The sequence below is a fragment of the Nyctibius grandis genome, chromosome 4 (assembly GCF_013368605.1).
Source record: "Nyctibius grandis isolate bNycGra1 chromosome 4, bNycGra1.pri, whole genome shotgun sequence".
Lineage (NCBI taxonomy): Eukaryota > Metazoa > Chordata > Aves > Nyctibiiformes > Nyctibiidae > Nyctibius > Nyctibius grandis.
The window spans coordinates 46,091,011-46,116,460 of record NC_090661.1 but is presented as its reverse complement, the minus strand read 5'-3'; the positions used below and the strand labels follow the sequence as shown (position 1 = coordinate 46,116,460).

General features: G+C 35.8%; 1 protein-coding gene across 2 annotated transcripts in view; it reads left to right on the top strand.

Moving 5' to 3' along the window:
• Positions 1–24,882, top strand: part of SEC23A (SEC23 homolog A, COPII coat complex component) — a 30,484-nt gene extending 5,602 nt beyond the window's left edge. For both annotated transcript variants that reach the window (XM_068399145.1, XM_068399146.1), the window contains exons 3-20: positions 1,539–1,596; positions 1,858–1,944; positions 3,107–3,343; positions 3,449–3,528; positions 4,446–4,590; positions 4,934–5,092; positions 5,925–6,040; positions 8,247–8,370; positions 9,514–9,594; positions 11,344–11,433; positions 12,723–12,829; positions 13,864–14,017; positions 14,750–14,827; positions 15,857–16,018; positions 17,526–17,612; positions 19,154–19,309; positions 19,922–19,987; positions 23,429–24,882. In XM_068399145.1, the coding sequence (XP_068255246.1) occupies positions 1,539–1,596; positions 1,858–1,944; positions 3,107–3,343; positions 3,449–3,528; positions 4,446–4,590; positions 4,934–5,092; positions 5,925–6,040; positions 8,247–8,370; positions 9,514–9,594; positions 11,344–11,433; positions 12,723–12,829; positions 13,864–14,017; positions 14,750–14,827; positions 15,857–16,018; positions 17,526–17,612; positions 19,154–19,309; positions 19,922–19,987; positions 23,429–23,518 (2,077 nt within the window). In that variant the 3' untranslated portion in view covers positions 23,519–24,882. The remainder of the gene's footprint in view (positions 1–1,538; positions 1,597–1,857; positions 1,945–3,106; positions 3,344–3,448; positions 3,529–4,445; positions 4,591–4,933; positions 5,093–5,924; positions 6,041–8,246; positions 8,371–9,513; positions 9,595–11,343; positions 11,434–12,722; positions 12,830–13,863; positions 14,018–14,749; positions 14,828–15,856; positions 16,019–17,525; positions 17,613–19,153; positions 19,310–19,921; positions 19,988–23,428) is intronic.
• The last annotated feature ends 568 nt before the right edge of the window (positions 24,883–25,450 follow it).

The following is a 25,450-nucleotide window of genomic DNA, read 5'->3' as shown; positions in this document are numbered from 1 at the left end:
AAAAGTTACTATGCTATATCTTTTTAACTATTAGGCCCCAATATATTTTAATTTCGAAGTAAAATAAACTGTGTTTATTACTGACCTTACTGCATTTGCAGACCAAAGCAGGCGAGCTCGTTTAATTTACCAAAACAGAAGCTGAAAGATGGGATAGATAGATAAATACATCAGAAGTAGGCATGAGAGGGTGAAAAGCTGTTTAAGCTAAAGGGTGATACTGGCACAAGCACAAATGATTGTAGACTAGTCATGGATAAGTTTGGATTGGAAGCAGAGGAAGTGTTTCATACGTCATTCCAATCACAGAAATATGGAAAAGAAACAGAACAATTTCTAAGGTGGAGTTTGATAGGCATGGGAAAGGTACTGAATGATAGTGAGAGATTAGACATGTTGTAAAAGATCCTGTAGAACTATCTAACTCAATTTTGTGAACGACTTGGGAGAAAAGACTTTTTCAAAGCAGATGTAAAATTGTGTTTCAGTATTAAACAGATACGGTGGCTGATAATACTGGAAGTCAGACTTAAAGGAAGCTAACTTTTTCAGCTATCTTTTATTGAGGGCTGGAAGAAAAATAATGGAAACACAAAGCTCTAAAGGGTCAGTCAGATCCCTGACATTACAGTGAACTGTGTACATTTTCCCTGTCTCATGTATGCAAGTCATGACTGGATTTTTTTTTTTTTTTTTTTTTTTTTTTTTTTTTGTACACGGTGTGATTAGAGACTCGATTTGGGGCGACCTTTTGAAGCCTGTGTGACAGTGTATTGGGCTAGATAATCTGCAGCCCCTGAAATTGGTACAGATCATTTGATCTCAATAGAGCTGTGTTGTGTTTACAACATGCTGGGATTTGTCGAAAGATTTAATGGTATTTTAAAAAGACTTTTGCCCTTGTAGACAGGAGAAGGTGTGATGGAAAGAAGTGTACTTTGAAAACATGTAAAGTTTACTTCCCCTTAAGATGTGAGTAGGACTTTGTAAGATGTCTGTATGGCATGAAGATACAAGTTGCATTTTTTATTTTAACTATCTGAATACTAATAAAAATGTAGATAAAAGGGGGTAGGCTCATCAATTGAAAAAAAAGCTATTTTCACTAGAGAGAGGGCTGTTAAGTTGGAACCTGTTTTTTTAGGGTGCAATGTGTATTCAGGGTAGTCCCAGACTCTGACAGATAGTAGATGTAGGCTGAGAAAGGAGCAAAACTCAAAGGCAGGGAGAGTTAAAATGATTTGTCTAAAACCATGCAGAAAGTCTCTAGTAAAGGTGCTGAGTCTGTATTCTTAAATTTCTTATTTGCTTCTTTTCCTTGAATATTATTCTTCCTCTCTAAAGACAATAATTTGGCTGATATATCTGTGTAAGACTACGCTTATTTTGAATTTGTAATATTTAGGAGAAAGTATATTAGGAGGAAGCTTTTTCAAAGTCAGTGTGTTTTTGAAAAATGAAAAGAAATGTATTCTAGGGTCAGTGGAGGAAAATTAATTGTTCATGCTATATAAACTTCTCTTATTGTATTTTTATAGCCAAGTGGATTATCGAGCAAAACTCTGGGCTTGCAACTTTTGTTATCAGAGAAATCAGGTAAGAAAATGAAATATTCAGGATATAGAAAATCTTTTTTTATAAGGTATAAGTGAAAATTCTAATTTTTCAAATTGTAGTTGTGAACTGAAATTGACAGCAAGAGTGTGTGAAGTTATATCTTCAGAGGTTGCATTGAGATTTTTTTTTTTCATGACAGCAATAGTGAACATCTGTTGCAGAGGAAAGTAGTCTATAGGTATGTTTTTGTAGAAGTTGTAATCTTTTGTTTATACTCAATTCCTGTGTTTTTATTTGCAGTTTCCTCCTACCTATGCTGGCATATCTGAAATGAATCAGCCAGCTGAACTTTTGCCTCAGTTCTCCAGCATTGAATATGTAGTACAGGTAAAATCATTAATTAATATCTTTAACATCTGTAACATTGCAATATACAAAAATAATTAATTTCAATTTTATTTCTTCACTGCTTTTTAATGACTATGAGCCTGTATGTGCTTGTTAGTAGATTGAATATTATGTCATCAATTGGAAATGGAAGACATAACTTTTTATAAGAATGCAAGGATCGCTAATAAGACTGGGGGGGTGAGGGGGAGAAAAAAGAGAGATCTGTCCTAAAGGCAGTATTTCTATTAGGTTGGTTTCTTTACCAGGAGTTTAATTTGTGTTTGTGCCAGGATTCTGCTTACTGCTGCTGCTTGCTCAATTTCTGTTCAGATTTGGCTGACTGTTGATTCATCTCTCATTAATTGTTTCAATTTAGTTTGTAATTGAATGATTGTGAATTAGTTTTAGGGCTAGCTGGTTTAGAGAAAACAGCTAATACATTCTCAGTTCAGATGTTTGAATGTTAATATTCATACTTTTTTAGGATAGAAGTTACTTGACTGAAAAAAAAATTGACCTACAATCCAAAATTGCAAACTTTTGCAACTGCAAATTTGTAATCCCTAAATTCCATTTTTGAAGATTAAGATTTATAAGACTTCAATGAGGTATTCAGCCATGAAAAGAAGAGTGAAGACTGAACAGAATCTCTACTTTTTGCCAACTCGTGTAACACAAAGTAAATGGAATACGTGCTCGTAGTACAGCAAAATTAGTTTACAAAGAATAAAAAGAACTGATGATCTCTAGAGTAAAATCATGAGGTGAAATACCACAGAATGTCATCAGGTTGGAATATTTTATAATTGTGAATAGCTTTATGACTATTATGTTCACTTGGAGTAATAAAATCTCATTATATATTAAAAAATGTATGTAATTGGCACATGCTTCAAAACTATCATGGCATCCTGAAAGGGTTTTTTTTTCTTCTGTAGTAAGCATTTAATTTTTGTGCAGAGTTCATTATGGTAGGGTTTTCGTTCCCCTTTAGCCCCAGATACTGATTACTACTTGAGTGGGAGGTAAGTTAGATGGAACATTGACATTCTTGGTATGATTTAAATTAAAACTTTTGCAAAATGTACTTTATTCATTTTTGATCCTGTAAATATTGCAAGATTTGTTTTTTATGTGGTTATATTTGTGTTTCTTAAAGCGTGGTCCTCAGATGCCTTTGATATTTCTTTATGTTGTGGACACATGCATGGAAGATGAAGACTTGCAAGCTCTGAAGGAGTCCATGCAAATGTCGCTGAGTCTCCTGCCACCAACGGCGTTAGTGGGTCTCATTACCTTTGGCCGAATGGTGCAAGTTCATGAGCTTGGCTGTGAAGGAATTTCCAAAAGTTATGTCTTCAGAGGAACAAAGGACCTATCTGCAAAACAGCTGCAGGTAACACACAAAAGCAAACAAAAAGAAATCAAGGTGATGATGATGAAGAACTTCAAATAGTCTATAAACAAATTTTGTAATAAAACCTTATGTATTTGACTACAGGAAATGCTAGGGCTTACGAAAGTAGCTGTTTCACAAGTTGGTCGGGGTCCTCAAGTGCAGCAGCCACCACCTTCTAATAGGTAATGTGCTTAAAACATTTAAAAATATACCTTGACTACACTAATCTACTGGAAAACTTCTGGTTTATGATAATGAAAAAAATCAGCTGACAGTCGAACCTTTTGATCAGGCACAAATTTGCTAGGAGGCTGATGGTTATAGCCTGTTTCTTTCCTACAGTTTGTACTGGGAAAACTTAATGAGTGATAGTAACTCATCTGGATGATGGTTTGGAAGTGTTCTGAATGTTACATAGGGATGCTATAGACATGTAAATAGTGATGCTTCTGTTGGCTGGTATGCTGGGAAGTGTTAATAGCTGCTTTAGTGCCCTTTCTTATGTGGTTTTCCAGTTCTCCCTTCCCTTTTTCTTCCCCTTCCACTCCTCTCCCCGCCTGCCTCTCATTTGGAAATTGTGGATTGGTGTTTGATTCTCCTGCATATCCCACTGTGACATAGAAGAAATTGATGAAATGATAAAAAAGAGAGACAGTTTTGCAGTCTCTGCCTCCCAATAAATAGATGCGTTTGTAGTTACCCTGTAGCAGAGTGCATGAAAAATTCTTTATATGTTAATGTTTCTTCTGATCTTTGATTTTCACTGAAGTAGTGAAACTTGAGTTTCTTTTTGAGATTCATAAGTCATCATCTGCTGTGTTCTTCTGTCTAGATAGGGTTCTTTCTAGATAGTGGCAGTATCTCTGTCAGCAAGTTTTTGTTTTACAAACTCTTTGCTGAACTTCTGAAGCTGAGTGTGCTGTGTATGTAGTAATACCAAACTGCGTTATCTTGGTGAGACAGAGACATTGCTCTGAATCCAGCCTAGAATCTAGAATTAGACATTGCTAATACATGTCTAATATATTTCTAGTGAGCAATTGATAACATTTTTATTTAACAATTTGAATCTAAACTAATTCCATGGATTTGTTTACAGATTTTTGCAACCAGTGCAGAAAATTGATATGAATCTTACTGATCTTTTGGGTGAACTGCAACGGGATCCTTGGCCTGTTCCACAAGGAAAACGGCCCTTACGGTCTTCTGGAGTGGCTCTTTCTATAGCTGTAGGGCTCCTTGAGGTAATAGCTTTAACTACAGTTGTGCTAATATGTAGACAGATCATTTTGTTGCAGAAAAGCTGCCACAATCAATATTTAAAAGCTTTAGTAACTGATGCATATTAGATTTGTACGATGATTCTGATGGATATTATCCCTTACGTGCTTAGTGTAATTGTAGGTGTTTACGCATTTTAATGAGGCAGAATTGAGACTTTGAATTAACGGCAGATTTAAGTTTTGGGAGGGAAAAAGTACAGTTATTGTTAGAATCCTATCAACGTGATAAATACCTGCATAGCTATTTCTTTTGTTCAATTTGTATCAAAACTGGATGGTTTTATTTGTCTTTTGTTTCCTGCAGTGCACTTTTCCTAATACCGGTGCACGTATAATGATGTTCATTGGAGGACCAGCTACACAAGGACCTGGCATGGTTGTAGGGGATGAATTGAAGTTACCTATAAGATCATGGCATGACATTGAAAAAGACAACGCTAAATATGTTAAAAAGGGTACGAAGGTAAGAGATGATCATGGGTGATGTTTTAGGCATCTTACTAGTATGTAAACATTTGCATTGCCTGGCACTGTAAAATACTGTTAGTAGTAGCAAATGTATAACGAGGTGGGAATTGTGTGGTTTTGTTTATCTGCCTCTGAATAGTGGTATGTCTTTAGGAATTTCTACAGAAATTTCAGTATATTGAGTTAGGACTTTGTCTAGCTTTACGTTAAAGTTCTTTGGAGTGTTTCCCTGGTTTAAGTCAGAGAAGATTCATGTGACTAAATGATATATCTAGAGTTAAGGCTGGCTGCTTCTAAGACATCTGCTCAAAACTCTCTGTAGTTGAGGGAGGGTTAGGCAGTAGAGTTTAGTCATAGTTCCTGTCATCCTAAGTGTACATTTGGGCAGGTCAGCTGCACCCAAAACCTGTTGAATTCATCTTAACTGATTATAATAGGAACGTAAATGGTTAGCTCAGTCGCAGGTGCCTGTCATTATAGACGCTTGAGATTAGAAAGGTAAATTCAGTTCTGTGTGTTGAATGTAGTACTTAATGCAAAGTTTAAAAAGAAAAGATCGCAGTAATTTTCTAGTTCAAATAGCAACCACTGGTCTGTCTAGTGTGAGTCAGGTTCTCAGCTGCTCAGAAAAAAACACAGGTGTTGAAAATTCCACTCTTAATGTTAACTTCAGGGAAAAATACTCTTTTGACTTGTATTAGAATATGATGTGAAAAAAGTCTGATAATGTTGTCTTAGAAAAATTTGGGGGGTTCAGGATTTAGTATGAAGATGAGGAGAGTTCACGTCATAAATTGCCATGAACTGTATTTTCATCTTGGATTTAGCATTTTGAAGCCCTGGCTAATCGGGCTGCAACAAATGGTCACGTTATTGACATATATGCATGTGCATTGGATCAGACTGGTCTTCTGGAGATGAAGTGTTGTCCCAACTACACTGGGTATGTGCCTTTTCATTTTTAAGTAGTATATGAAGGTGCAGAGTGTTGTGGGATTTTTTAATTTTTTAAAATTGTTTAACAGGAAGCACTTACCAAAAAACATTCTGCTACTTCAAAAAAAAAAAAACAAACAAACAAACCCCTAAAACCCCCACAAACCTACTGTGATCATTGCATTTGTACTGGAATTTTGGAAATTCTCAGCCTCTGGCAAATTTGTCACCATAATTGTGGATTTAATCAGGAGGGAGTTTGCGTGTTTTTTTGTTTTTTTTTTTTTTAATATGATGTGTTTGAGGCTTAAATAACATGGATATATTTTAAACAGGCAGTTTATCCTATGTACTGTTGCTGTTTTTCAGTGTGTGTATATGTAAGCTGCAGGTCTCGGTAAAGATAAGGGCCTGTCATCCTTTTTCTTGCTCTTCAGAGTGGTTCTGTGTTATTTCTTCTGTCTTGTTTGTGACCTTCTTCTGTATGCTGTTGTTCATAGGTTCACCTACACTCCTAGCTAATTATCAGGTACATCTGTTGCTCCTGATTTTTGATCCCTCTGTCCAGTTCTACGTTTCAGACGTGGTCTTTTATTCGCTCCAGCTTGTCTTGACATCAGTTCATTTTAACAGGATAATAGCAAGTTCTAGTCTTTCTCATGAAACCACTCCTCTATTTTCTGTCACTGTGGATGACATCCTCACCCTTCCTCTTATGCAGATGTACAGCCTGGGATAACTTTTGCCTCTTGCTTGCATGTTAAGTACCTCATTCATTTTGTAAATCCTGACTATTCTTCCTCCATATTTTTTCCACGACTGTCTTGTCTTTTTCTTTCTCTTTCTGAAAGTCTTTTCTACACTCATAATATTTCATCTTTGCTGATATAGCCACCTGCTTTACATACCATTTGATTTTTAGGTTAGACTCCTGTATTCAGTCTGGATTCTTTTGCTAAGCTCATTTTTCTTGCTTGTTATTGTTAACTGTTTCAATACCAACTGCAGGTAAAATTAAATGAAGCATCTTTGCTTATCAGTTTAATAACTGGTATATCTGTGGATAATGGGCTGCCTTAGGTGCCTGTCAGTACCTTCATGTGACAAAGGACACTGAGCACATGCTACCTCTCTAGGCATACCAAGGAGAATGAGAGATGCAGCCGCAGGTTGTGATGAACATATGGCATTGAGTTTCAGGCCAGTTTGGCCATGCTAGTCACTGCTGGGTTGCTTCTTTTCAGAGGTGTGTTTGTGTAGCCTTAGCATGGGAGATTCCCCTGCTTAGGATCTTTAAATTTATCACTTTAGCTGCACATTTGATTTCTATTCCTTTTCTGCATCAAACTCAAGCTGTGTTTTTCTGTATACCGCAGTGTAATTTTGCTCTTTTTCTCTCCTCTTGTGACTCACCTTAGCCTGTTTCTGCTCTTCCAGCAAAACTAGCCTTAATGTGTAGTTTGTCTGTTTCTCTTACAGCTGTTCTGTGTTCCTATTTGGTTACATCCTGCATACAGGGAGAGATTTCTGATTCTGCCCATGTCTCTTGTCTTCTATCTTCGAGTATCCACCTGAAAACTCCTATAACTTCTTTTGGGTGTAATGTTTGACCTATTAACATATTTTACTAATATGCTTGAATTAATATTTTTGGATTAATAACAATAATATCTCCCATTACTATTTCCTAAATGCAGTATGTGATATTTTATGATGAGTGGCAACCATTGCAATTACATCCACAGAATATTGCTGAGCATAAAAGCAAATCATGCTGCTGGAGCACAGATTTAAGCCTGAAATAATGAGTGAACTACTCAAAATAAAATGGCATGGTAATAGGTTTGGAATAGTGAACTAGAAGTAGTTAACTGACTTTGCTTGACAAGGTTGTGAGTCATTTGTAGTGTTCAAGTCCAGTATAGTATCTTCCCAGTGAAAGATTTTGTTATGTATTATAATTGTAACGACCTTAAGATGCTGATTGGGCAAGAAGCTCACTTACGAAATTCATCCCTAACATTGTAGCAAAATATTAATTTAATGATAGTCCATTTTAAGAAGGCAAAAATGTACCTCACCGTGAACTGTCATTAGTTTTAGCCTTTAATAGAAATAAACTATATTAAATCCCATGTGCTAAATTATTGCATAGTAAGTAATCTGTTTTAACTTGAGGGCTTTGTTTGTTTGTTCCTTTTGTTGTTGTCTAGAGGCTACATGGTAATGGGAGACTCTTTCAATACATCTTTATTCAAACAAACCTTTCAGAGAGTATTCACAAAAGATATGCAAGGACAATTTAAAATGGGATTTGGTGGCACATTAGAAATAAAGGTAAGAATAAAAAATGCAGTGTGTTAGTGAAACACTGGAACAGGATGGCTAAGAACTGTGGAATCTCTGTGCTTTAAGGGATTTTTAGGAACGTGCTGAACAGATGTTGGGGTTGGCTTGGACGTAGCTGTTACTGCCTCGCAGTCTTTTCACAGTTCTGTGATTCTGTAAATGTGAGTTAGGTATAATGTTAATTCCTTCTAACGCTGCATTTGGTGACAGCTAAAAGGGAGATGGAAGTAAAATCAGTGTCTCTGTTAGAAACTCACAATGCCGTTTGTGTAGATTTTGGTATCAGTAGTGGGTGTTTCTTGGATTTAGGTCCAGGTTCTCTACATAGTCCAGGACAGCTTTCCTTTCATTTTCCATCCTTATCAGAATCCACTCTGGTACTTTAACAATGTCTATTTTCACCTCCGCTCTTGTGAGAAGCTTAGAGCTGAATGTGCTGTAGATTCAGGTATGGTCTTCCATGATGTTTCTTGCAAGGTATTGCAATCCTGCCCCACAATGTGGGGCTACTTTCTTGTTCTGTAAAATTCTGTTTAAGTTTTTACTACCAGGACAAATAATTGAACCCTTTTTTTTCATGTACATATTCTTGTGAATTTTGTTGGAAGATCCTGGAAAATGCGAAAAGGGAGCCCCAGTTCTAGAGGAATGTACAAATCACTTCAAAATGACGTAGGAAGAATGTAAATAACTGGATTTTGATTTTAGCTAGATATGTTTAGGAGATAGTATAAATTCAGTGTGGGGCATGTATAGGCTTATCTTATCAGTCTTCAGTTTTAATCTCATATTGTGAATATTTTGATTACTTTACTAGAAAATAGACATTATCTAGTATACTTTCTAGGCTCTCGGGTTTATAAGTAACAGCAGCTTTTCTCCATGTTCTAATTTATGTTCATGCCATTGTTTCAGATATACTAAATGGTACAGCAAACATATGTAATTAAATGTAGAAAGTGAGCACATTAAAAGTTTCTCTAAATGTATCAAGCATTATTATATGTGTAAACTTTCCTAAAGGTATCAAGAGTCTGATTTGCATTAAGGTTTTCATTAACTAATGATAAAATAAGACTGACTTCTTCTTAGTGTGGCATGTTAATATATATTTTTCTTCTAAATATGAAGACTTCCAGGGAAGTAAAGATTTCTGGAGCGATTGGACCCTGTGTCTCTCTCAACTCTAAAGGACCTTGTGTCTCAGAAAATGTAAGTAAACTTTGAAGGTATGTAAGTAAATGAAGGTAATATCTTACTGTGGAAAAAGAGGATTTAGGATTTCTGGATTTGAAGAGAGGAGCAAAGATAAATGGAACAAAGAGTGTTTACTTTTTACCAATTTTAAATTAAATACATGCAAGTGCTGTTTTTTGGATAAGCTGCTGTTCACTGCTAGATTAGATTCAAGTTGTATTAGACCATGCAGATCACTTGTTACTTCGTTAGGTTTGTCCACTGAGTGGTTGCTTTAAAATTATTACGGAGGAGTTATATGCTGGCAAAGCAGAAACCAAGTAGGAAGTGAGTTAGCATGCTTTATTGTTAAAATCAGACGTATGTCTTTTATCCAAACAGAGAACAATGAAAATACTTTGTTTAGAAAGACTGAGAGAACATGAGGACACAAGACCATGGAAACATCTGCTTTGTCTTGACCCCGCCTTCCTATTTGTATAGCTGTTTCACCAAATGCACATTTAAGTAATTGATAAGAATATCCAACTATTACAGGCTTCTGAAGTGACTCCTTTAAATTTACATCAGGCATAAATCCTCACATATTTTCTTATCAAATAATACTATTACAGCTTAATTTTCATGATTACTAATAAAAAAAAATTCCTGCAAGTAACCCAAATGTCTTACATTTGAAAAGTCTCACGTTTGTTCCTAACAGTCTGCATAATAGAGCACTTTTCAGTATGAAAGTTCTTACAGATGGCCTGCTTTAATCAAGTATTTTTCATGCCTAGATTTTCCTTGTATTTATGATTACATCTTTGTGAACTAAAAATATCAATATAATCAAAATTTTTTTTTCTTAGTGTCCTGGTACAGATTTTCTTATTTCCTCACCTGAATGATTGCATATATTACAATAAAAGTTAAAAACCTGGAATTAAATTCAATGTACATCATCTTATTTAAGCTACATATTTAAATCATAGGAGATAATAGAAAATTTAATTGTGAATTAACGTTTGTTGCCTTGCAATTATATAGTGATTAATTTCTATTCCAAAAACCTTTCTGTTAAAATTACTGAATTAAAATTTTTGAGGTAAAACATCTGAATAAAATGTAGATGTATGCAGCTTGTTGCATGTGGTAACTGGGCAATTAATCTAGCCATAATGCTTTTAACAGTGAACGCAAGCACAGCGACAGTATTGCCAGTATAATTGTCCTTGAATGTTTTGTTTGGTTTCTCTGGGTCCATTATGGATGACTGATTATTTTAATTGGTTTCTCTGGGTATTTATGTTGTTTGCATGACAAAAAGGAATTGTCACTTGAAATAGATCACTATCTGTATGCAGTTGCCTTGCTAGTTACTAGAGACTATGTAACTATATACTGTATACTATGTAAGCTATCTACGTGAAGTTTTACTGGTGTGCCTTAGAAGAGTCATTCCACTTACGTATGCTTCTTACCTCTTCTCTTGAGGACTGTTCAAGCAAAGTCTAGCACTTTTTCCTGCTTCTGACTTGCCTCTTCCATTTTTCTAATGCTATCTCCATGTCTTTCTAATGTTTTAATCTTTTGCAACCATCTCCTTTTTTGTTATTCCTGCATCAACACTGCAGTTTTTTTGCAAGAGTGTTTGTCTGAGAAGCTGGCAGGGAGAAAACTTGTGACAGAGTAGTCATAAACGATTACCTATAATGGCCAGATGTACTTCATGAACAAAGTAATACTTCTGGTTTGTTAAGGTATTATAAATTTTTTCTACAGGAGATTGGAACAGGAGGTACTTGTCAGTGGAAGATTTGTGGACTTAATCCTACTACAACACTTGCACTGTACTTTGAGGTGGTCAACCAGGTAATAAATACTTGTCTACTTGTCTACTAAACACAGTAATTTTATTTTATGTGGCTGCCAAAGCCTGTGTTTTTTGTGTGGCTCCCTGAAGCACAGTAGCAGGGATACAAAAGATGTTGCCATTTTGTGTTGTCGAAGTTGAGATGGACAGTAACAGCTTAATGATGAGCTAATCTTGAATACGATAATGAGAACCAAAGAGCTCTAAAAATTTTAGATAGACTTGATAATCTAAGTCCAATTTTTCTTTTCAGTGTTACTTATTAAAATACATTTCAGTTGCAATATGTGAAGATACTGTAATCTGTACATTTTAAAGTGCTTTTCAGTATTTCTCTGATGTTTTAGTTACAAGGTAATTACTCCATAATGTTACATTTTTAATTTATGCTTTAATTGCTCAGTATTTGCAAGTAAAGATTGGCTTCATGGAAATGCCTCAGGGGCATATAGCCTGGTTTCCTGTCTCCCCGAGGGAGTACTAGGAAAGAGGATAAAAACATGGCAATCAAATGTGCTATTTCCTTCTAGTACTTTCCCTTCTTCCTAATGTTTGAACCTCAGGGACTATGTGAACTGGCTGTAGTTTCTATATATTTAGTGTGCTGTATCACATACATTATAACCTATGCAAAGGTTTTAAAACTTGAACTTACCTTAGCCATTTTTCATTTTGCTTTTTGCGTATTTATTTTGGTCTCATTACTAGCACTAAAACTGGGCTGGTCATGCTGTGTAATTGTTGATTTCAATTGTCCTTCTCTTTTGGAATTTTTATTTACCTTGTTAGTAGCATATAAACCTGTATTTCTACCAACCAGAATTTTGAAATTTCAGTTTATACCTGTATTCCAGTCTTTAAGTTTTGATGGCGCTTTCTGGGATTCATTAATCAACATTTTAGAGTCATATCAAATTTGTTGCCCTGTAATTCTAGTGAATCCTGTGAGATTCAAATAGAATCTAATGAAATCGGCAATTGTGACACAGCCCCTTTGAAAGTATTGACTCTGTAAGGGTATGTGGAAGGAGAGAGCATTGGTTGCTGTAAGGGTGCCTGGTGGAGGCACCAACTGTTCCTAACATCCCTTAACAGTCTCCAGGTTTATTTAGCCATGTTTATTAAAGATACTCAACATAATAAAAGCATCAGACAGTGCATTTATATAACTTGAGCTGCCTATTGCTAAGAATTTTATCATTTTCTAGTAGTTCACTTACATGTTTTTGAATTACACTGTGAAATCTTGAGATTCCCCTCCATTTAATTTTTTTCCTCCCACACTTAGCACAATGCTCCCATTCCTCAAGGAGGACGTGGTGCAATCCAATTTGTGACTCAGTACCAGCATTCCAGTGGACAGAGACGTATCAGAGTGACCACAGTTGCCAGAAAGTATGTTTTACTTGAGATGAATCATTTTCAAAAAAGCAGGATATATATTTGCCTTTTAATCTTTGGATTTTGTAACCAGTCTATTGTTCTGGGGTACGCAGTGCCACAGGTGGTGAAGTCATGATCATACCTTTGAGACAGTTGCCTGTCTTGTTCTGTGGGCTTTTTCCTCTCCAAGAGGTTGCAGTGGCTGTATAATGATGTTACGGGAGTGCTCTGAAGTAACCCAAGTGATTTTAGCTGAAGAGGAAGCTTTGAGTGAAATTCTATGGCCTGAATGGAGGAGATGGTCAGACTTAGGGAATGGCAAAGATCGCTTCATAACTTAACTTGAGAGTGGTAGCTGCAGTTCAGGGTGGTGTAAATACCTGTTTTTTTCATGTATAAACTTCACCTGCAGCTTCCTTGATTCAATTTACTTCACAATTTTAGCAAGTGATGTTTAATATTATTCAGGCATATTTTCAATGTCACATGACATTTCCTTTAAGTTCAAGGAGATTATTGATTGGTTAGTTCGATGGAAAGTTCAGTTTATCAAAAAAGCATTGCCCTTACTGTCAATATGAGTATTTTATTACCTTACATGAGTTATATTAGTAAATCTTCTTGGCGACTGATAAAAAGACGGATTAATAGTTCACCTTGTAAATTGAAAAGAACAAGCAATTAGATCCCAGAACAGGTGCACAAGAAAACTGCTATTGTGGGAATCTTCGATGAGCTTTACGGAAAGGTTTTTCTGTAACTTACTTTTCGTGATTAATCATTTTTCGAATATAATAACTTTTATAAGTGGCACTATATTTTATTTCACTGATTACATGGCATTTGTACAAATAAGGGACATTTCTAATTAAAGAATAGTTAACTGCGAGGCTACTCATTTATACCCTGTAGATTTTTGAAGCTCCAGCATGAGTTTGTCTGTTAAACTGCTACCTGTTTTCTTTGCCTTAATTTTGAAGTGATATTTTGAGATGGGACATCTTTCCTTTCACTGTGGTGCAAATACATGTATTTTTCTTTTGCAGCTGGGCAGATGCGCAGACACAGATTCAAAACATTGCTGCATCTTTTGATCAGGAAGCTGCTGCGATTCTCATGGCTAGATTGGCAGTGTATAGAGCAGAGACAGAAGAGGGGCCTGATGTGCTTAGGTGGCTGGACAGACAACTTATACGACTGGTAAAATGCACTATGTTAAAAGAGTCAGATTGGTTTCTTGTCTTCAGACGTATCATTCTTAAATGAGTAGTGTTCAGTGATTATTTCTTGAAAAACAAAACAAAACCTCAACTGAATGCTTCACTTCCACAAGTGGGTATGCAGACTTAACTGAGAATTTCTATTTTAAATGGAAAAAAGAGCAGATATGTTTTTATTTTGCTTATTAATGTTTCCTCAGTCACCAGCAGTTAGTAATTGCCAGCAATTGAGAGAAATTCTCGCATGAGATTAGCAGAAATTAAAGCTTTCTCTACTTTCTGCTGCCTATAGTGATGATGTAGATGAAATATTTTTAGCAAACAAAACCCCCAGCAAAGTACCTAGAAAATGATAGGAATGTCTTTATTCTCAAAAGTTCAGTCTTTGGTGGTTATTAATTTATTTATTTATTTCTTACATGTAAGTAAGTAGTTATTAATATTTAAACATGTTCTTCAGGGCTGTTTAATCATCTAACTCCACTTGGTGATTGTAGAGAAGAAAACCAAAAAGCTATTAAAACCTTATATGCAAAGAAATCACTGCTTGTTAAGAAAAGAACTTATGTCAGGTTTTTTGCTAGGTTTCTGTTTGCTTACAAAGCTGTAAGCACCTCAAATCCTATGTCTATTGAAAACAAACAAACTTACAGTAAGGAAATAACCAAGCAAGTATGTTTCTTAATGTAGATACATTTTTCTTTTACTCCAGTGTCAGAAATTTGGAGAATATCACAAGGATGATCCAAGCTCTTTCAGATTTTCAGAAACCTTTTCGCTTTACCCCCAGGTGAGTAGAAGGGAGGTGTGTCTATAAGGGATAAAGAGAGAATGCTTAATGAAGGAAGCAGCACTGTAGCACAGAGTAAAATAAGGCTTTGCACTGGATACCAGAATGAAAAGACCCCCTGCCCTTGACTACTGCCTGGCCTGTGACATTAGGCAAATCGCTTCTGTTGTATGTGCTGCTGTGTCCTCTTTTGCCCTCTGTCCTTACAGCTAAACTCCCTCTGTGTTTATTTTTTTTTTCTCCTATAATGGAATCCTTATTGTACCTGAGTTTGTAATTCAGATAATGACACTGTTTTTAAGGACAGTTTTAGTGAAGAAATACAGAAAGCACAAGAAAACATACGTTTTTGCTTTGTTGTTTCTTTCATGTATGATTTATAATACTGACCTGAAAAGAACCACTTCACTGGTGAAGTGAACTTGAGCTTGACTATATTAAACTTTGAATAGTTGCTTTGCTAATAATCCATTCTGATACGTTGCTTTTGGACTCTTCATAGACTTCCATGATACTTCTGTTCAAGTTATTTGCCGATCTGTTTCAAGGTGTTAAGTGTTGTGGAGAGATTGATTCAGCAATGAAAGGATTTGCTTTTTCCAGTTTACGAAGTTCAGCTTTGCCGTGGTTAATGTTCTCTTCTTCTGTTCACGTGCCATAACTTAGTTTGTGTGTTCAAGCACAGCGGCCTCCCTCATAGGAACAGTAGAACTCATAGTAAAGGAAGGGTTTGGCAATATTCAGTCATACTATTTATCATTTAGTACTGGAGAAGAAGAAATATTCAACTTTTCTACTAATTCAAAGCTGCTTTGTTGGTTTATCCATTCTGATCTCTCTCTCTTACTCCCGTGACAGGATATAAAAACTGGCGAAGGTGCCTATGCAAGTTAGAAATGTTAAAGAACTTGGAACTCCATTTTGTTGTGCATGGGTCTTGTGTAGTTTAGTTTGTGGAAAACATTTCTCTCCTAGTACAACTCTCCGTTTTATCTGTGAAAGTTCTAACAGATGGTTTTTGTTTTGCAGTTTATGTTTCACTTGAGAAGATCTCCGTTCTTACAAGTTTTTAATAACAGTCCAGATGAGAGCTCATATTATCGTCATCATTTTATGCGTCAAGATCTAACCCAGTCGCTTATCATGGTTCAACCGATTCTTTATGCCTACTCTTTCAATGGGCCTCCAGAGGTATCGTTATATCTAACATAATAGTGGGTTGAAAGGTGCTGTTTTGAGAGAGGGGTGATTGTTGTTCTCACTGTTATACATTATAAAATGTGTTTTAAAATTTATTGCATGAGAAAAAAGATTAATTTAGTATAGAACATACTAAGAACAAGGCATATCTTGGTATTATGATGTAGCGTAGTCTTGAGAACAAAAGTCACTTTGTGAAGAGATGATGTTTTGAACTAAGGAATGCTGTTTTTTTTGTTAGTTTTTGTGGGCCGTAAGAGTTTTGCTTTTGTTTTAGTGGTGCCAGAATGTAAACGTTAACAAAATTGTTTTTATTTCAAAGTGTATGCACTTCTGTAGTGTTTGAAGAAGTTGAGTTTTTTTGGAAATGTACAAAATTCCCTCTATCTTAACACCCTCATCCAAAGGTTCTAATTTTGATGTGGTTACCATTATGTATAGAATTAGTACTGAACCTTCCATCTGACCTTATAATGGCACATTCCATATAAACCTGAAATAAAAAGATAATCTTCCAAGAAGCTTGTGAAAGAAGTGTAAGATAGGGAGACAACAAAAGTAATCTGATAGGTAAGAGAGAGTGAGGAAACCGTAAGACACTGAAAACAAACATAGTAGGCAAGGATCTTGGCAGGCTGGAATTCTGACTTTTGTTAGGATTTTTTTTTTTTTTTTAGACTGCCATGGGGATAAAAAACAAGACTTAAAAGTGGAGTTTAATTTAAAGTAGTGAGGTGGTTTGTGAAGAACTACTCACAGGTGTAAGATCATTCTTGCATGTATGAATAATAATTAGTCACATGGGTGATGCAAAGGAGAAGCATGATCAAGTGGGAGCTGACACCTCAGTGTAGAATGAGTAATCTTTTCGATTCTTGGAATAGTTAATGTTTTTGGTATCTCTAATAAGATTGATCCAATTAAATCATATGGTACTGATTCAATTAAATCATATAGTGCCAACATAGTGTCACTGCCCTTAAAAAGGTGGATTAAAATCTTAAATATTACATCAGATTTCATAAATCATGAGTATTTACTGTGTACAGTATTGGTGGATATATATACACACAGTAATAATATCTGCAAGGACAAGACTAAAAAAAACCAAAACCAAACAACCTACAACCCCCAAATCTTATACTTGAATACCTACTGAATCTTTATACATTGAAATATCATTCAAGTTATTAGCATTGTAGGGGTAAATATGCAGATACTTGAAAGACTAGAAAAGTATAATAATGAAAGAGGTCTTAGCTCTTGAATACAATTTTTATTACTTTCATGAAGTTATATATTCAGAATCAAGCTGAGTAACTTCAAGTGAGATTGTGTGGGCTGCAAATGTATAACATGAAAACGAGCAAATACGGAGCTTTAGAAAATGATTGAAAAAGTTCCTAAGATTCAGTGACAGATTCAAAAAGCTGGTAATACCATCTGATTGCTCAGTTCTGCGTCAGTTGGCAATTATTTATTTATTTTTAAATCTTAGCCTGTTCTTCTGGATAGCAGCAGCATTTTACCAGATCGCATTCTCCTTATGGACACCTTTTTCCAGATCCTTATTTATCACGGCGAGGTAAGATTTGTCATTTCTTACATGAATATTCTTTTTCTGTAAGAGGGCTACATTATGAAAGTTAAACCCCAGTTCTAAAGCACTCCAGTGCTTGACCTCTCATCTGCATGGCTGATACCAGACTCCGAATTCGTGTTTGTAATTTGGTAACCTAACATGCCTGTACACAGATACCTGACATTACTTGATGTTTTTGTCCTGTTTGTTATAACAGGTTTAAGATGAATTAGCTTCAGTATGCAGATTACTTGTTTTAGATCAATATTTGTCCAACTTCTGAGAATGTTATTCACCACCACCCCCCCCACCTCCTGCATTTCACTCATTTATTTTAGACGTCTAAATTAGTTCTTCAGGGACAGGGAATCAACACCAGGTTTTATAGTCACCCTTCATTTGTACTGTCCTGGAGGAATGGAGCTACTCCTGGCAGTTGAGTAGATTGACATTCGCTAGTAATATAAATATAAATATAAATATAAATATAAATATAAATATAAATATAAATATAAATACGAATGCTTGTGACTTCCTAGTGCTCTGCTGCCCTGGAGGAGTTGAGCTTCTGCTTTTTACTGCTTTGCAGCTGTAAATGGTTCCCAGCTGAGAGTTAGAGAAATACTGTTCTGGATCATGTCCTTATAGCTGCACTGTTTTAAAATAGTTACTAAAATTTAACACTTCTTAAGTAGAAAAATGTTCTCTGTACTTTTGTAAGATGCTCTCAGGAAGCAGCAAGGGCGGGCTGCTCCCTGAGGGAAGGGGAATGGGGAGCTGAGCACGATTACAAGACGGGCAGAGGCCTCACCAGTGAGGACCTGGCCCCACACTGCCTGAGCAAGGCAAGCAGAGCAGTTTGTGGGCAGTAGCCAGGATCAGCCACCAGCCCAGATCACCAGACAAGTTGATGGGGATGAGGCAGGTACCAGTTCAAGCTGAGAAGTCCAGTCCCCGGGTGGGAGTCCAGATGAGTGGGGTACATGGCCAGGTACAGGCATGGCTGCAGTGTAGCTCAGGCAGGAGCCAGGAATGAGAGCCTTGGCTTAAAACCAGGTGCCACACAAAGGTGGTGAGAATCCCTACTGAGGTTCCCTCCAGGTCTTTCCTAACAACAGCCTGTATCAGTGAGCTGACCTTGAGCAACCAGCTTCACTTTTAGAAGGTGGGGAGGCTGTGCTACAGGCCCTGAAAGATAAATATCAGTATAAGTATTTATTTCTTATATGTCATAGACATGCATATTAGAGAACTATAAATAGTATCCTTGAACTCATGAACTAAATGTTTAGCATACGAAGGATGACAACAAAAGGAAATACAGAAGGACCACAGATTGTTAAGAGTTTAAAAAAAAAAAAGAAATCTAGTGGCATGCTACTTGCACATCTTGGCTCTTAAAAACTAACTTGCATACTGTAGGGCAGAAAGGAGTGAGTGATAGAAGAGAGGCCAGCGATGGTACATTCTCCTCTGAAAAACCCTGTGTATCATCTAGGAAAGATTGGTGAAGTTCTAAACTTCTTTCTTCCTCCTATCCCCAGACCATAGCTCAGTGGCGTAAATCAGGTTACCAAGATATGCCGGAATATGAAAACTTTCATCACTTGCTGCAAGCTCCAGTAGATGATGCCCAAGAAATTCTCCATTCCAGATTTCCAATGCCCAGATACATTGATACAGAGCACGGAGGAAGCCAGGTATGGTAAAGTATATATTATATAATCTAGGAAGTGATGTATTAGTAATATAATGAGATTTTTTTGGTAGTAAACATGCAGTTCTGTGCTAAAATATATGTAAATTATAAGTGAACATTTTCAACTTTAAAGCTTTTACAGAGCCAGATATTTAATAGTAGCTTTTTGCCTAATTTGTAAATCCTATTATTTATTACTATTTTTACCATACTGACTTGGACTTGCAGATTCCATGTGTGAGGTGTGTAGGACAAAAAAAGGTAGTACTGTCAGCGTCTCTGGACCAGTACCAGAAGTATTATTTGTGTTATTTTTTTGAAACTTATTAATTAATATTTTATTGATATTCACATTTGCTTTGCTAGTGCTTAGAAAAAGACAAAAGCTTACTTTCTGCTGCATTAAAAAATTGTTAGCAGTTCTGCATGATAGCTATAGAATCCAGGGAGTGGCTTTATAGAGGTGCTACTTGCTCTTCTGAATAGGTATCCGTGCACGTTTTTATCTCTAAATAATAGAAATGGTGTATTTCATACACATGTAATTTTTTCTGAGTACAAGAAATTTCTATTTAAGAAGATTAATTTATTGCTTGTGTTTTGTTTTTTAAAGGCTCGTTTCCTGCTTTCAAAAGTAAATCCCTCTCAGACTCATAACAATATGTATGCATGGGGACAGGTAAGTGTGAATCTGCTGATGAAGCTTGCATGCATGCTTTTAGTTCTTTTTCCTTATTTCAGAAATCAAGTGACATATGGTGTATGTGTAAGTAATAATGCCAAGTTTTGAAACTGAAAAAGACATGCAGTTTTGGCCTGATGCCACCAAAATTGTAAAAGCTAAGCAAAATGGGTTTCATATCTTCAGACAAAAATGATCTGGTTTGCTCTTTTAAGCTTCTGTTAGGCTACTTTCATGTCTAGCCATCTTTCTTAGATACCTTCAAATTCCTTAGAATGAGACAACTTACACACGTAAAGAGTAAGGGACATTTTTGCAATAGGGTAAAAAAATTCTGAAGTTACTTATAAGCAAGAACTGAAAAGTGCACCAGTTACCAGTGTACTGATGTTTTCCAGAATTTGTGTGGCCTGGATGACCAGGAATCAGTTTTTCAAATCTTGTCTTTAGAAAGAAAGTTACCTAAGAGGTCCAAAGTTAAACTTTCTGGAACAGCTTGTATTCTTGAATGTTGCCTCCCAGTTCCATGTTCTTCCAAATTCAGCTTTTATAGTGGGAAGAGAAATGTTGCTGTGGGTGAATGCTAGTACAGTGTCGTTTTCTCATGAAAATGTAATGGCATCAGACAATTGAAGCTACATATTAACTGTACCTTTAGAGTACTTTGCTAAAGAGCATACAGTGTTCAAGTCATGAGTGAGAGAGCTTTGTAGCAGTTTTATGGCAGTGATTTTTGTCAGGTAAGTTTTTTTCAGGGTATGTTTTCATAGGGACGTATTGGTTCTAATGAAACTTTTGTCAGGGAAGAGCACTGACATCTAGAGTGAAAATACTTGAAAACTTTGTACTGAATCAGGGACAGCACAATTTGAACCCTGCTCTCTTGCCTCCAAAGTCAATCACCTAACCAGCAACCTGTTAGTGTCTCTCTTCATCATGTTTCGTCCACAACATACACACAAATCCTGTAGTTTGAAAGGTCTTGTTTTTATCTAAACATTACCTGGAATTTTTTAAGTTTTGATGTTTCCAACAGTACAGGACAACTGTTTCCTGCTCATTTAATTAGTAAGCAAATGAAACAGTATTCCAAATGTAAATGCAAATACAAAACAATTCTTGAACTGATCTCTAAGAAAATTGTTCATGCTGGGCAAATGAGACTCTTTGATCTGTCTTACTCTGACAGCTTTCCCTTTTAATGTTGAAAAGAATTCAGTTCTAGGGTAACATAAGAAATGGTGTGCTAATCTCCCTGGTGGCATTGCAGCATGTTTGCTCAATATAATATTGTCCTGTGTTTGCAGGGTTTTTTGTGAACAAAGTGGAACCAAGTGCACATTATGAAATGAGAAGTGTGACTGTTGGGAGAAAATTTTAAACTGAATTGGTTTTGCTCTCATTTTTCTCATGAGCTTCCTGGATTATTTCATGTAATTTTATTTTGTGCATAACTGAAAGTCTACAGAAAAATTTGTTAGTCTACATTGACCTGAAGAGGGCACCCACACACCACTGAAACCGTGTTTCAGGAGGTGATGAATTGACTAGTTTGGTTTTTAATATTGTGAGTAAAGATTTTTTTTAAACTTGAGCAGGTAGGTGCCTTATATGGTGCAGAAAATTTTCAGAAAATAATGGTAAACTTTTCATACAGCTCTGTCATGTTGGTTAGTCTTTGAAGATGCAGCTGAAATTTTCAGATTACATTGGATTTGACATTTATTTGAGAATGACATTATTTTCAGCTCTTTTTTTTTAATCTTTTTTTGTCTTGATAACTATGGGGAATTTGCAATTTGAAATGAAATAATAGGTTAATGGCACAAACCTTATCAAATGCCCAGCTAGCTGTTATCAAATCACTGCTAATTAAATTTAAATTCTCATTGTATGCCTTATAGTAAAACTACTGCTGTTGGTGGTAGTAGTGGTGACAGCAGCTGCCCGTGTGCACGTGTTGGATGAGGTGTTCGGCTTCAGGAATAGAGTCTGTGCATTGGTTTTACTTACCCTGGATTACTGCTAGCAGTCATCATGAGCCATCTCTTTTCTTAGGGGTTTATCAGCTCCTTTGGTGGTTTATTTACTAGAGGGTGATGTACTGTCTTTCCATGCGTAAGACACAAGGTGGCAAGTCGTATCCTGTCCCAGAATTAAACTACTTGTAATTCTGTTCTGGCTTAAATAAGAGAGCTCAGGCTTAGCATTTGGCAGGCTTGGAAGTAGAATGTCCTTTATTCTCATCTTGCCACCATCAGCTGATAGATAATTTAGTGGGCCTTCCCTGAGAGTGGCTGTGTATTGTGTCAAGTGTATTGCAGTGATCCAAGAACTCTTACTGCTCCTGGATTTGTCCCTTTGTCATTAACCAAGAACTGGTTTTGGACAGTTCTCGAAAAGGGGCACCAGTTCTAAGCATCCTCCTTAAGACTTCATGTCTGTGTTTTGGAAGGTTTTGTAAGAGTTCAGACAGCTCTGATTTCATGTGGAAATATGAGTGCTTAGTACCTTTGAAAAGGTTGAATTGTTGAGATTTATAGGAATTCTTCCTACATTTGTAAACGAAAGTAATGGCAGATTGGTTTCAAAGGACTTGAGAGTTACTATGTAACATTTGCAGAGTTGCCAACTACTGTTTTATTTAGACTGTAAATTTGTTTAAAAATAGCAATTAAAAGATGACCATTTTGAACTTCCTGGATTTCTGAAAATTACTTCTGAAGTCAAAAAGTAAACTGCAAAACTCCACCGAAAAGGTTCTTTTAATCTTTTATGATCTGATTTTGCAGTGGCATGACCTGCAGATGTTTTTGGTGTTTCTCTGAGATGGCACAGAGCTGTAGGAGAGAATCAGCCCAGCTTTCCTTGAGAAAGCTAGTTGACCTTCACTCAGTGTCAGATCAGACCCTTGGTGGATTTGTTTCCTCCTTTTGCCATTTTGGTATGTCTGAGTTTCACTGACAGATACTGATTTGTTAGTTGTGTCACTTGTGTGTTTCTGTTTCTCTCACATTTGTCCGCTCCACTGAGGTAGGAAGGATACAGGAACTGTGGAATGGAAGTTTTATTTACTTTTAAAAATTCATAAGTTAGTATTTGTCAGCTGTCAAAAACTGAGTTTTGTATATATATATATCAAATATATATATATATATCTCAAATATGTATCAAGATATATAAATATCTTGGTATACTGCAGCTCATTGCTGTTTGCATTAATATGGAAGAGAGTGTGGTTGTGGTTCATGCCTGAATTTATGTAAACATATGAAAATGTATGTAAATGTACAGTCTGCCATTTTTTGTCAGAGGATTTCAGCAACGCTTCTAAGGTCTTTCTATAAGGTGTTTATTTAATGGAACATATTGTTCCTTAAAATGCTTTTTCTTCACAATGAGTATAATCAGTTCTCCTTGTTTCCTTTTTTTTCATAGGAGTCTGGAGCACCGATTCTTACTGATGATGTCAGCTTGCAAGTATTTATGGATCATCTGAAGAAACTTGCTGTCTCTAGTGCTGCTTGAGATTCTGCAGTGCATTAAAGGCACAGATAAGCTGTAGCCATATCTCAGCTTTTTCTCCTTTACCCTTTTCCGTGTCTCTCTTGACAGAATGCTCTGATATGCACAAGCTGCCTGACTAGATGTAAAGCAGTGTTGTTTTCAAAGAAAAGCTTTTGTTATCAGCAAACGTTTTAATGTGAACTGCAGTTTGTAAAAATGACAGGTAGTAGATTAAATTAAGTTATAATTAGAGGAAAAAACAGTAATTTTGATTACTGTGATACTGTAATTACTTTGAGATCATTTATAACAACTTTGAGATGTGATTTTAGTTTCCTTTTTAAATGGTTGAGGTTGATTCTGCTCTGCACTACAAAGACACATTGAACAATAAAGGAAATCTTTGGTGATGTCGGGCTTTCCAGACTGCCATATGACTGCTTTTGCTTACTCAATTTGAGCATGAAGTGAACAAAGAAAGAGCAAAAAGCATATAGAAATAGTATTAACTCAGTCTTTTGACTTAGACTGCTGAACTTTTCTTTCCTGCAGATATTATTGTTCATGTATTGTTCATTTTAGGAGTATTTAATTTCAAATACTTCTTCCCACTTCCCTACTTGGTTCTTTGGGAACAGAGTTTTTCTTTATTTCCACATAAATAATTTGAACTGAAAAAGTAAAAAATCCGTTATTGCACAAAATTTCAACCCACATGTTGTATTTTTGACAAAAGTATCTATTATCAAACACAGTAACAGATGAATATGCTCAAAAGTTAACACTTCTAGCTTGAGTTAAGAAGAAATCCTACACTACCAAAATGAACTAAGAGTACAGCCTTGATTTTTGTCTTGGCAAGTATACTCTAAAAAAAAATATATATTTACCTTTTTTATTATTGCCTTATAATATTATTACACTAATGCATGACACTGCACATCTGCTTTTTGTTTCTGCATCCTTTTTGTTGTGAATTCAACGGGCTATAGTTCTTGTTGAAACAGTATTATATAGAATATGATGTAATTAATTTGATGTTTAGTTCATACTTGATTTTTTTGGGGTGGATAAATTGGTAGGCTTTCCCATTGTTGAAGTTTACACATAAAACAGTTGTTTACATAGGTGATACGACATTTTGACAAGTAAAGATGTGAAACGTGGTAGTGGGCAATAAAAAATTGTGCCAAGTCTAAAGGAAGAGAGAGCATTTTGACATAGGAAATTCAGTCATATACTGGTATGATAAGCATGAAGGGTTTTTTTTCTATTTTCTGTAAATTCTCAAAAACTTGATTAAATCAATTGCTCTCCATTTCTTTGATCCAAATGAGATGAGCGCCTTTTGCCTCAATACAAATAAAATAAATGTTTTTTTCTCACTTTTTTATTTGTTGTGCTGGTTTCTGTTGGTGCTTGAAATGAAATGTGGAAATAAAGGTAGTAATGATAAAATTTTGAACAACTTCACCACTTTTATTTGTATTGGTATCAAACTTGTTTAACTTCCAAAGATACTGAAATGTTCACACTAGTGGCACTCTAGGAGATAAAAATTCAGTAGCCCTCTTGACTTTGTTTTGTTTTAGCTAATAAACAGCTTAAAAATCTTCTGTAATACTAAATATGTTCAGTTTATTTGGCAGTTAAATACCGTTTGACTAACAAAGCAATTCATCACCAAGTCATGATAATGGATGGTTTTTTTTGTGCTTTCCTTCCTACCCCTTAACCAGCTTTCACCTTGTAATACGTTCTTTTATCCAGTCTCTTGGCAACGTTAGCTTCTTTTGTAACTTCAAAAAGTCTTTGACAACATGAAATACTTGAAAATCCTAATATGTCTGATGTATTACCTTTATCCTCCTGCTTATTCACCTCTTCCAAAGGCTCTGTGTGGTTAGTGAGACAGGATTTCCCTTTGTAGGAAGCATGCTGACTCTTTCCCAA